The 12958-nt window shown below is 36.8% G+C and overlaps 2 protein-coding genes and 1 pseudogene across 3 annotated transcripts; 1 reads left to right on the top strand and 2 right to left on the bottom strand.

Annotated features, from left to right (window-relative positions):
• The first annotated feature begins 7114 nt into the window (after nucleotides 1-7114).
• Nucleotides 7115-7459, top strand: LOC146908024 (uncharacterized). Its single transcript, XM_085729215.1, has one exon. The coding sequence runs from the start codon at nucleotides 7115-7117 to the stop codon at nucleotides 7457-7459; it is 345 nt and encodes a 114-aa protein (XP_085585341.1).
• A 157-nt stretch (nucleotides 7460-7616) lies between these two features.
• Nucleotides 7617-8805, bottom strand: LOC146908023 (uncharacterized). Its single transcript, XM_085727700.1, has 2 exons — nucleotides 8516-8805; nucleotides 7617-8420 (listed from the first exon to the last, which is right to left on the bottom strand). The coding sequence occupies exons 1-2, from the start codon at nucleotides 8768-8770 to the stop codon at nucleotides 7923-7925; spliced, it is 753 nt and encodes a 250-aa protein (XP_085583826.1). The 5' UTR covers nucleotides 8771-8805; the 3' UTR covers nucleotides 7617-7922.
• A 106-nt stretch (nucleotides 8806-8911) lies between these two features.
• On the bottom strand, nucleotides 8912-11780 carry LOC146908022 (uncharacterized; annotated as a pseudogene). The gene is made up of 3 exons (XR_015020191.1): nucleotides 11569-11780; nucleotides 9660-11237; nucleotides 8912-9577 (listed from the first exon to the last, which is right to left on the bottom strand). The product of XR_015020191.1 is annotated as an uncharacterized LOC146908022 (transcript).
• Nucleotides 11781-12958: the final 1178 nt, after the last annotated feature.

The raw sequence follows: 12958 nt of genomic DNA, 5'->3' as shown, positions 1-12958 counted from the left end.
GTGACTTTTCTGCTTTGGTGAGCAGATGTAGAATCTATGAAGATGATAGCAAAGCTCATTATAAGATTATGAGTGAGAAGAGGGGTAAGGGCCAGCAAAGTCGCCCAAAGCCTTACAGTGCTCCTGCTGACAAAGGAAAAGGAAGAGCTAATGATGAAAGAAGGTCAAATAAGAAAGATGCTGGTGCCGAGATTGTTTGTTTCACTTGCGGCGAGAAAGGCCATAAGAGTAATGCTTGCACTAAGGATATTAAACGATGCTTTCATTGTGGTAGTAAAGGACATACACTTGCAGAGTGTAAGCATGGAGACGTTGTGTGTTTTAACTGCAATGAAGAGGGTCATATTGGGTTTCAATGCAAGAATCCGAAGAAAGCTCAGACCAGAGGGAAAGTGTTTGATTTGATTGGTACTCAGACTGAAAATGAGGATCGTTTGATCAGAGGTACTTGTTATATTAACAATACTCCTTTAGTTGCTATTATTGATACTAGTGCTACACATTGTTTTGTTGCTTTTGATTGTGCTTCTAAGTTGGGCCTTGCTATGTTTGATATGAATGGAGAAATGGTTGTCGAAACTCCAGCTAAGGGTTCGGTGACCACTTGTCTTGTTTGTTTACGGTGTCCCTTGTCTATGTTTGATCGTGATTATGAGATTGATTTAGTTTGTCTACCTTTGAGTGGAATGGATGTGATTCTTGGTATGAACTGGTTAGAGTACAATCACGTCCTCATTAATTATTTTAGTAAATCGGTGCGTTTCTCTTTTGCTGAAGAGGAAAGTGGAGCGGAATTTTTGTTTACCAAGCAGCTGAAGCAATTAGAACGCGATGGAATCTTGATGTTTTCCTTGATGGCATCCTTATCTTTAGAGAATCAAGCAGTGATTGATAAGTTGCAAGTGGTGTGCGATTTTCCTGAAGTTTTTCCTGATGAAATTCCTGATGTACCGCTGGAGAGAGAGGTGGAATTTTCTATTGATCTTGTTCCGGGAACGAAGCCTGTGTCTATGACACCTTATCGTATGTCAGCTTCTGAGTTGGCTGAGTTGAAGAAACAGTTAGAAGATTTACTTGATAAGAAGTTTATAAGACCGAGTGTTTCACCTTGGGGAGCGCCGATATTGTTGGTTAAGAAGAAGGATGGTAGTATGAGGTTATGTATTAACTATCGACAGTTGAACAAAGTAACTATAAAGAATAGATATCCACTTCCTAGAATTGATGACTTGATGGATCAGTTAGTGGGTGCACGTGTGTTCAGCAAGATCGACTTGAGGTCGGGTTATCACCAGATTAAAGTAAGAGACGGAGATATGCAGAAGACGGCTTTTAGGACGCGATATAGACATTATGAATATAAGGTGATGCCTTTTGGTGTGAGTAATGCGCCTGGCGTGTTTATGGAGTATATGAATTGCATTTTTCATGCATTTTTGGATCGCTTCGTGGTTGTATTCATCGATGATATTCTGATTTACTCTAAGACCGAAGAAGAACATTTGGAACATTTGAAGATTGTCTTGCAAGTGATGAAAGAGAAGAAGTTGTATGCTAAATTGTCTAAGTGTGAATTCTGGTTGAATGAGGTAAGTTTTCTTGGCCATGTTATTTCTGGTAGTGGTATTGCAGTCGATCCATCTAAAGTTGAAGCAGTATCACAATGGGAGACTCCTAAGTTAGTTACAGAGATTAGAAGCTTTTTGGGTCTAGCAGGTTACTACCGAAGATTCATAGAAGGATTTTCTAAGTTAGCACTTCCGTTAACGCAGTTGACGTGTAAAGGTAAAACCTTTGTGTGGGATGTACATTGTGATAACAGTTTTAATGAATTGAAGAAGCGATTGACGACGACTCCAGTTTTGATTTTGCCAAAACCTGATGAACCTTTTGTGGTGTATTGTGATGCGTCCAAGTTGGGCTTAGGCGGTATGCTTATGCAAGATGGTAAAGTGGTTGCTTATGCATCAAGACAGTTGAGAATCCATGAACGAAATTACCCTACTCATGATCTTGAATTAGCTGCAGTTGTATTTGTGCTTAAGATTTGGAGACATTACTTGTATGGTTCGAGATTTGAGGTGTTTAGTGATCACAAGAGCTTGAAGTATCTGTTTGATCAGAAAGAATTGAATATGAGACAACGAAGGTGGCTAGAATTGTTGAAAGATTATGACTTTGGCTTGAATTATCATCCGGGTAAAGCTAATGTTCTTGCAGATGCCTTAAGTAGGAAGACTTTGCATATGTCCGCTATGATGGTTAAAGAGTTTGAATTGCTTGAACAGTTTAGAGATTTGAGCTTAGTTTGTGAAATGTCGTCTCAGAGTGTTAAGCTAGGAATGCTGAAAATTGATAATGATTTCCTGAAGAGTATTAGAGAGGCGCAGAAGGTTGATGTTAAGTTTGTAGACTTGTTGGTTGCTAGTGATCAAACTGAAGATAGTGACTTTAAGGTAGATGATCAAGGTGTGTTGAGGTTTCGAGGTAGGATATGTATTCCAGATAATGATGAGATAAAGAAGATGATTCTTGAAGAGAGTCATAGGAGTAGTTTAAGTATTCATCCGGGAGCTACAAAGATGTATCATGACTTAAAGAAGTTGTTTTGGTGGTCTGGATTGAAACGTGATGTAGCACAATTTGTGTACTCTTGTTTGACTTGTCAGAAGTCAAAGGTAGAACATCAGAAACCTGCTGGATTGATGACACCGTTAGATGTACCAGAATGGAAATGGGATAGTATATCCATGGATTTTGTGACGAGTTTGCCGAATACTCCTAGAGGGAATGACGCCATTTGGGTGATTGTTGATAGATTGACAAAGTCGGCACACTTCATTCCGATCAATATCAGTTTTGCTGTAGCTCAGTTGGCAGAAATTTATATTCGAGATATTGTGAAGCTGCATGGTGTTCCTTCAAGCATTGTGTCAGATAGAGATCCAAGATTTACTTCTAGATTTTGGAAGAGTTTACAAGAGGCTTTAGGCTCTAAGTTGAGATTGAGTTCGGCTTATCATCCCCAAACAAATGGTCAGTCGGAAAGAACGATTCAGTCACTCGAAGATTTATTGAGAGTATGTGTACTTGAGCAAGGTGGAACTTGGGATAGTCATCTCCCGTTGATAGAGTTCAATTATAATAACAGTTATCATTCAAGGATTGGAATGGCACCTTTCGAGGCCTTGTATGGTCGGAGGTGTAGGACTCCGTTGTGTTGGTTTGAAACAGGTGAAAGTGTGGTTTTAGGACCAGAAATTGTTCAACAGACTACTGAGAAGGTGAAAATGATTCAAGAAAAGATGAAAGCGTCGCAGAGTCGACAGAAGAGTTACCATGATAAGCGTAGGAAAGACCTTGAGTTTCAAGAGGGTGACCATGTGTTCTTGAGGGTTACTCCAACGACCGGTGTTGGTCGTGCATTGAAGTCAAAGAAGTTGACTCCGAAGTTTATTGGTCCGTATCAGATATCGGAAAGAGTCAGAACGGTGGCGTACCTAGTGGGTTTACCACCGCATTTATCGAATTTGCATGATGTGTTTCATGTGTCGCAGCTGAGGAAGTATGTTCCAGACCCGTCCCATATGATTCAGAGAGATGATGTGCAAGTTAGAGACAACCTTACGGTGGAGACCTTACCTTTGAGGATTGATGATCACAAGGTGAAAACGTTGAGAGGCAAGGAGATACCTCTAGTGAGAGTTGTTTGGAGTGGAGTAACTGGTGAAAGCTTGACGTGGGAGCTAGAGAGTAAGATGATGGAGTCTTATCCAGAGTTGTTTGCTTGAGGTAAATTTTCGAGGAAGAAAATTCTATAAGTTGAGAGAGTTGTAACGCCCGTCTTAATTATTTAATTAATTTAACGAAGTTTAATATATATATTTATATATATATCTATATATATATATATATATATATATATATATATATATGTTTATATGATTTATAGATGAATTATGTGATTTACAAGATTGATGTGAGGTATATGATGTTGTGAATTATTATGTTGAGTAACTTATTTTATTACTAAATAAGATAAGATATGAAAAGGAAATAAAAATATTAGAATTTGGGCTGTGATGTGAAAAGAGTATTTTTAGAGGTGTAAAGAGAAATTAGAAGTGAGGTTATAAATAGAAGGAGTTAGGTTGAGAAAAGTTTTAGGCAGAACGTATGTTTTTGGAGAAAAGGGAGAGAAAGTCAGAAAGAGAGAAGAACAAGAGGAGGCTGTCGATTTTCATCTATAACCAGGTAAGGGTGAGACCAACTTTCAATATTATTAAGGGTATAATTCTGTAGAATGAATTTAACATGATTAGGTTGTGTTTTGGTGAGAACTGGGATCAGGGTTAAAAGACCGATTTGATGATTAAACCATGAACAAAATATTAGATTGATGCAAAATTAGTGTACAGACCTTAGATATACATTATGGTGTTAATTAGATGATGTTTTGGTGTTAGAATCATGAAGAGAGATGAAAAGTTGAAGTTTTTAGGTTTCTGCCCGAGCCTGAACTGTCATCGCTCGCAACTGCGAGCTAGAGCACTCGCAACTGCGAGCTAACCTAGACCGCTCGCCACTGCGAGCAGAATCGCTCGCCACTGCGAGCAAGACCTGAACTCGCAACTGCGAGCAGCATCGCTCGCCACTGCGAGCTGGACCTCTGAGCTCGCCACTGCGAGCTAAGTTACTCGCCACGGCAAGTTAGGCTGTTAGTTGCCCAAAATTGTTCCGATGCGATCCTTTCGCACGTGTAGTCATGAGTTGATCTTAGAAGTAAGAATGAGGGTTATTTAGGATACTTTCAAAAGTTCCAGGAGTCTGTTTAAGTGACTGAGATTAGTAGTGATGATGTATAAGAATTATTTATGATGCTTTATGATGATAAGTTGTTATGATTCATTTCCTCTAATGATGATATGTTATTTAAGCACTGTTACATGCTGTAATTGTTGTTGTTTGCTGCTGTTGATTGTTAATGTCTTGAAGTTGCATGAGTCGGTCTAAGTTGCAAGAATTTAAGAAGTTGTCCATGAATATTGAGTTGAATAAGATGTTCACGTTGTTGTCTAAGTTGAAGGAAGATTGAGTCCATTGCATACTCATTAAAGTTGGGGGCTTTAGGCCCGGCAGCCTTGTGCTCATTAAAGTTGGGGGCTTTAGGCCCGGCAACCTTTGTGCTCAAACTACGTTGGGGGCTTTAAGCCCAGCAGCTTTATGCTCACACGTTGAAGAGCCTAATTACGCTCATTTATGTTGTTGATTGGTACCACATGCATTTGCATATCAAGAAGTTTCACGATGTTTTTAGTTGTTAAGTTGATAAGAGTTGCATTGTCAAGTTGAGTCGTGTTGTTGAGTCAAGTGTTAAGCTGAACATGATATTTAATGATGATGATATTTGATGATGGTATTTGATTATGAAATGATAATATGCTAAGTGATAAATGTTTGATATGTTAATAATGTTTTATGTTGCTAAATGCATTTTAATGAATTATATGCTTAATTTATTGACTGTGAAATCTCACCCCTTCTGCTTGAAAATGTTGCCCTTCGTATGGGTCACTTGCAGGTAATAAAGACTAAAGGCGTACGTGAGTGGACTCCTCACATTTTGTCTAGGTGCTCTGATACGTAACGGGATGGGGGCTTGCTTTTACTTCTGTTCCTTACGTGCCTTTATGAACTTTTTATGAATAAATGTTGAACTAAAATTATGAGATTTCGGATGAGGACTGCGTGCCAAGACTTTTATTCATGTTGAACTATTTCCGCTGCGTATTTTCAGACTTTTATGATGTTGAACCTGGAAGGATATTTATTAATATCTATTATAAGAATTTTCAAGTAGCATGTGACATTCCGTTTAAGATTTAAATACTCTGATTTAATATGAAATTTTCATGTTGGGAAAACGGGGTGTTGCACTTATCATAATTAAATCAAACCTTGGATATTCTAATGGAAAGCAAAAATTGGACACTGTCAACGATCAACTCTATGATGAACTCTACCAATTTTATCTTCTTTTAGAGAGACGTCGTTGTTCAAGTTTTGCAGTATTTTTTTGTCTTCCTACAGTGTGTGCTCTAATCGTATAAAACCTTTTGAATTAAAACATTAAAAATACTCAAATTTTTACTATTATTAGAGCATCTCCAACACGGGTTTCATCATTGAATTGCAAACATCAGGAAATTGTTCCATAACTTTTGTTTCTATTGAAGTGCATCTACGTGATAATAAAACCTTATCTAAGTTTTCTTTTTGACAAAAAGAAAACGATATTCATTCATTCAAATTGAGAGTACATCAGATATAATAACATGTTCAACATCGCTAAAAATGTAAAGGGTGAATCTGCGAACAAACTCACAACACCCAAGTTAATAGCCTACAACGACAAAATGCCTACAAATAATATGATAAATTCTAAGTCACCGAAATACTCATGTTTCAGGATCTGCAACATCGTTGCCCAAATCATTGATTGAATATGTAATTGACTGAAGTTGATATTTCAGTAGGAACTAAATGAACACCGCAACAAGACATGAAATCAAACGTCGCACAAAACGACGAACAACACAACGCCGCACTAAAACGTAAATATCAACAAAAAAAGGCTAAACTGCAGTTTTGGCCCCCTAACTTTGACAATGTTGCGATTTTGGCCCCTATTAAAAAAATTAAAAATTATACCCTTATGTTTTAGCCCCTTTGCAAATCAGACCTTTTGGTCAATTTTGACCTGGTCAACGCGGAGGTGGCATGCCACATGTGTATTTTCTCTTTTTTTTTTAATTCAAAAGGCCACCTGTGTAATACTTGAATTAAAAAAAAGAAAAATGAAAATAGGAGGAAGATTGGCACGTGAGAGTATGTAACGGTAAAAATCTCCAACCTTAAAAACCCCCCAATTCTTCTACCCTTCTTCTTCATCTGCTCTTCTTCATCCTTTCTTCTCCATAATCGAACCTTCACCTTCATTTGTTCTTCTTCTCCTTTCTTCCACATCGATTCTTCCACATCAATACTTCCTCTACCTCCTTTCTTCGTTCCACTTCGATTTGTTTTGTGTGTTTGCAGATCGGAAAAAGAGAACATGGCTGGTAACAATTCATCTTCAACTGTTTATGGGTCATCAAGTATGGCCAAATCGAGGTTGGTTTGTTTTTGTGGTGTTGAATCACCTCTGGTCACTGCTTGGACGGACGAAAACCCAGGAAGGAGGTTCCATGGTTGTGGAAAGTATTTCCAGAGAAGAAAATGCAGCTTTTTCAGATGGTTTGATCCAGAAGTGCCTGAGAGGCAGAAGAAATTAATTAGAGGACTTTTGAAGAAGAATGATGCAATGAAGAAGAAGGAGAAAAAGTTGAAGTTAACAATTGTAGTTTTAGGGATGTTGTTGTTTTTAAGTTTGTTTGTGATTTTCATTAAGCTTGGTTAACTTATGGATTGATGTAATATTGGTATGATATAATGTATCAGTTATGTAATGTTGCTATGATTGTGATGTAATTTCTGCTATTGGCAAAGAATTAATGAAACAGGTTTTATGTTTTGGCAAAGTATATTGCATTATAGTACTTGAATACTTGACATTGAAATGAACATAACATGGTATTACTTCACATTCACCAAATGCAAAATACATGAAGAGTACTTAACATTAGAGTACTTAAGATGACATAGGTTTAAAAATTGCATTAACATTACATAACCATAACCAAAACAGAGAACCTAACCAAAAGATCATAACCAGTACTGTAAAGTACTTTAGAACTTTAGAGTGCTTAACCTTACATAACCAAATTTAACCAAAATATAACATAAAGAGTACTTGACATTAAATAACCTAAATTAACCAAAATATAACATCAGTCTCAGTGTCATTCATTGCCATTCCTAACTTAAGTTTTGTTCACTGATTGTTGAGTCCCCACAGTTGCCATCTCATCACTTTTCCTTTTAGCTCCACCAAACCTTGACCTTCTAGGCACAAACAAAGATGAATCACCAACAATAACATGCTTGCTAGATGTGTTACTGGTTGTAGCAGTTACATGAGAAGCAGTCACATTAGCAGCATTAACATGAGCAGAAGTTACAGGAGTAACAGTTATAGGAGCAGCAGTTACAGAACCAACATGGATGTTTGTACCAGCAGTAGCAGATGTAACATTTGTAGGCCCTTTGTTGTTTGACTTTGCAGCAGCAGTGTTAGTATTTTTTTTGCTTCTTTTGTGTGCCACAGTTACAGGTGCATTGGTGTTGGGATCTCTAGCAGGTTGTATGACAGAAGATGTTACAGTTGCAGTTGCAGGTGAATTTGAAGCTTGTGCATTTGAGTGGTGTGCATGAGAAGCTTGTGCATTTGAAGCCTCAGGGTGTTGAATATCAGTATTATCCTACAATATCACAAAGTTATATATCAGAAGCTGTGTTATCTATCTGAAGCTGTGTTATATATGACAAAGTTATATATTAGAAAGTGTGTTATTACCTTGTTCCCTCCAGGTCTAATTGACCTATCAGTAGCTGTTTTACCCTTGCAAGTCCTCATGTTATGTCCAAGTTCCTTACACCTTGTGCACCTCACAGTCTCCTGATTTCTCTTTCCCTTCTTGCTAGTTGATTTAGTCTCATCATTATCCTTCCTCCTAAGCTTCTCTGGCCTCCCAGGTGCCCTTCTGACTGAAGGTGGCAGTATTGGTGGAAGGTTCACTTCTGGCCATAGCTTTGGTCCATTTGAAGGCATGATCAAATTATCATATGTATCCAAGAAAGTTTGCTTCCTGTCATGTGAAACCAACCAGATTATACTTAATTAACCACTTAAATTAAGAATACATAAATCATATAAAGTAGAATTCATAAAGCATAAACCAACTCACCTGTACTAATGTGCCACATATTCATCTGGGTTTTGGTTATTGTACTAGATTGCTGCAACAACATGTGGGCAAGGAATACCACTTAATTCCCACCTTCTACATGCACATGTGCTCTCTTTGAGATTAATCACATAAGTATCACTTCCATCAGAAGCACTAAAGTGAGCATATTCTCTATCACCATGCCAAGTTGGTGACCAATTATTTGCATCCTTCTTAGCCTTGTCCAATATCTTTTTGATCATTGGACAAATATCACCAGAATACCTCAACATGTAATCCCTTAGTCTAACTATTCTATTAGTCATATAGAACTTGAGTCCCTCAATAAGTGAAATGAATGGTTGCTCTATTAACTCAATGATTGAAAAGTTAAATGCCTCACACATGTTATTGACTTGTAAGTCACAACATGTGTGAGTAGTGTATCATGCCCTACTCCACATACCTGGTGGATATTGCCTCATCTCATCCCAAGCTGCCTCACTAAGACTTTTCAGTTTGTCCACAACCCTGTTAAAATCAGGCATAGTATTTGCCCTAGCTGCAGCCCACAAAGCTTCTTTTAAGTGCTCACCAGCATGTCTTTTTCGAAAATTACCATACAAATGTCTCACACACAGTCTGTGCTCAACATTATCACCAATAGAGGCTATTGTATTCACCAGACCCTTGATCATTACAAAAATACAAAATTAAACTTCATAATAAAAAGTTAAGAGCATACAAATAAGTAAATAGTTAGAAAATTACCTTCTGCTGGTCTGATATGAAAGACCATCTTTTGAATTGAATGCCATTCAAATCTGAAAGCAGCAGTTCTATAAACCAGTCCCAGCTCTCTTTGGTTTCAGCTTCTACAACAGCAAATGCTATGAGGAACATTTGATTGTTACCATCCTTCCTAATGGCTGATAGTAACTGTCCACCATACATCCCTTTCAGAAAACAACCATCCAGCCCTATCAAAGGTCTACAACTTTGGACAAAGGCCCTCTTGCAAGCATTAAAACAAACATATATTCTCTGAAATGCAAAACCCCCAGCTATCTCTTTACATTTAATCTTCACAGAACTCCCAGGATTACTTCTTAAAAGCTTTTCTGCATAGTTTCTAAGATGAGCATATTGCTCTTCACTAGCCCCATGTATCAATTCTAAAGCCTTCAACTTTGCCCTATACATCTGAATCCTACTAAGAATCACAGACCAGTTACGCTTACACAAATCTTGCAGTGCCTTAATGGTCATATCAGGTGTGTGTCTCAAGGTTGGTACCAGCTTCTTAGCCAGCAACTTTGTGGTTAATAGTCTTACTCTACCAGTATTAGTGCATTTATGTGCTGAATTATAACTAGACAACACATAAAAAGTTTGAGGTGGAACCCTACTGAATCTCATGTGATATGGACATCCATCACTACACTTCACAATAATTCTCCTTGTCTCACTTTTTTCAAGTGAACATTCTTCCTGTTTTGTAGAGCATATTCTTTCACAACATTTTTGATTAACAAAGCAGTAGCAAAAATCTGTCCCTCTTCAAATATCACAGTCTCATCATTTCCAGGAAACTTAAACCTATTGTATTTCTTCTTTTTCCTTCCAATAGCATCCTCCTCACTTGATTCACAACTATCTAAAAAATCAAAGTCTTCATTCTCATCTTCAAAATCTAGCTCAGTTGTGGCCTCAGTGTTCCTTGATGCTTCAACACCAACAATAGCCTGACAAGAGTTGGATGACTGAGCAACAGAAGTTGGGTTCAAAGTTTGGTTAGGCAGCACAGAAGTCCAGTCCCATTCTTCATCAAAATCACTGTCATCAAAATCACTGTCATCAACACTTCCAGTTTCAGCTTCAGACTCATGCTCATCACCATCATCATCCCCATCACCAACATACTCAGGATCAGATTCTTCTTCCTCTTCAACTTCAATTGGTTCTTTCCCTTTATCTAACACAACAACTTCTTCCTCATCACTCACATACCTGCTATCAAGTCCTTCCAAATCCTTATCAGCTTCCACATAAAAATCAGCAACTCCATGATTTATATGATCATTTATGAATCTAATGACATCCCTATCAGTTTTCAAAGGCCTAAGACCATCACTCAACTCCCAACCTGGGCTGACATAAAACAACTTAAACTCACCTTCCACACCAACCTCTCTCACTAGATTGTACAAATCTTTGAGGTTTGTCTTATCTAAGCATAACTCACCACCAAATTCATATACTTCACCCTTCTTATAAGCTATAACAGGGTCAGAGATGAAATACCCTTTGTGGTGAAACCTTATCTTCACTGAATGGTCCTCAACAGCCCTACAAAGATTAAATAAATATGATTTAATATTTAATTCATAGTGTATGAATATTGTATTATCATACCGTATTTATACTGTAAAAATATTGTATTTTCATACCGTATCTATATTGTATGAATACTGTATTTTCACACTGTATTTATACTCATACTCATGTCATACAAAATTTAACCCAAAAAAGCCATATAAAATTAACATTTTCCAGTTTTCAACTGTCCATACTTAAATACAGTATTCAATACTTCCAACAACCCTTTTTTATTCAGAAATAATGTAACATGAGCTTGCTTTATAGTTAAACAGACATATGAAAACAAAAAAACGCTTACTTTGAAGCATCCATGTCGGGAATCTGTCCAGAAAACACGTTTCCTTCAGTTGATGGAACTTCCATATTCGAATCTTTCGTCTTCTCTGAACCTTTAGTCTTCGTCGCCGCATCGTTCTTCTTATTCTTTGTTCTTGTACTCCCCGTCGCATTTTTCTTCTTCTTCGTCGAACCGGTACTCGTCGTCGCCTTTCCATCTTCTTTCCACTTCATTTTCGCAACAAACAGAGATGAAGAATAACCTGAATATTCGATTTCGGAAACGATTTTGGAAGGAGATTATGGATGAAGAATTGATTTGGAAACTTAAGGGTTTGTGGTTTTTCAGTGATGTTAAATTTTGGGAAAAACTTTAACCCTAGAATGTGAAATACCTCTCACTTGCCAATCTTGGGAAAAACTTTGTGGCCTTTTGAATTAAAAAAAAAAAAAGAGAAAATACACATGTGGCATGCCACCTCTGCGTTGACCAGGTCAAAATTGACCAAAAGGTCTGATTTGCAAAGGGGCTAAAACATAGGGGTTTAATTTTTAATTTTTTTTAATAGGGAGTCAAAATCGCAACATTGTCAAAGTTAGGGGGTCAAAACTGCAATTTAGCCAAAAAAATACAATATATAAAATTTGATATGTGTGAAAACCGCTTATTTAAATTGAAAAAAAAAGGAAAAAAGATGCAAAAGAGTGATTATAGGTAAAAAAAAAAAAAAAAAAGACATAAAACCACCCAAAATACCTTATCTAAGTTAACGTTCCATATAAATATATAATTAACTATGGTACAGTCGATGAACACGATAATTAATTAAGATATTGTTCCTTATGATCAGTTGCTACAATATGCATCATTGAAGTAAGACTATCGTGGATTGTTGTGCCCAAAAAAAAAATGATGTGGTACAATGGAGTCCACGAAATAAGAAATAAACTATCTTAAGTGAATTATTTAAGTTATGTCCATTAAAAATGTTTTAATCTAATAACTTTTTTTTTACTAGTCATTAGTCTACTCGTTTTTTTTTTTTTTGACGATATCTACTCGCTTATTTAATGTTTCTTCATTAAGCTAAAAAAATTGTCTTAACAAAGAGAGGCTCGTATAAATGTAGTCGCTATTGTCAAAAAGAAAATAAAAAACAACGCTTCAATCTTCCTTTGTACACTACGTTGTCACAATTTTCTTTATCCGTTACTTACTTAATTTTGATCAACCAGAATAATATCTTAAATGATGACAAAGTAAAGAAAGAATCTGTTTAAAAAAAGAGAATGATTCGATAATGACGCAGAAGATAAGCAAAGGATTAACAAACATTAAGCCTAAAAGATAAATGGTCAGGTTCCAAGCATAAACCTATTAAATAAGGGTTTTCAAAATCCATCAGAATTGT

The sequence above is a fragment of the Medicago sativa genome, chromosome 7, assembly GCF_051527215.1.
Source record: "Medicago sativa cultivar Bolivia chromosome 7, Bolivia_mono, whole genome shotgun sequence".
NCBI classification, from domain to species: domain Eukaryota; kingdom Viridiplantae; phylum Streptophyta; class Magnoliopsida; order Fabales; family Fabaceae; genus Medicago; species Medicago sativa.
Note: the sequence above shows the minus strand (reverse complement) of the source record. Positions and strands in the feature narration are given on the sequence as shown.

What these genes read in the sequence shown, in the direction of transcription:
- LOC146908024 (XM_085729215.1), top strand. Translation starts at nt 7,115, where the DNA reads ATGGCTGGTAACAATTCATCTTCAACTGTTTATGGGTCATCAAGTATG.
- LOC146908023 (XM_085727700.1), bottom strand. Translation starts at nt 8,770, where the DNA reads ATGCCTTCAAATGGACCAAAGCTATGGCCAGAAGTGAACCTTCCACCA. An exon ending in TTAGACCTGGAGGGAACAAG is followed by an intron (nt 8,421 to 8,515) that starts GTAATAACACAC and finishes GTGATATTGTAG; the next exon opens with GATAATACTGATATTCAACA.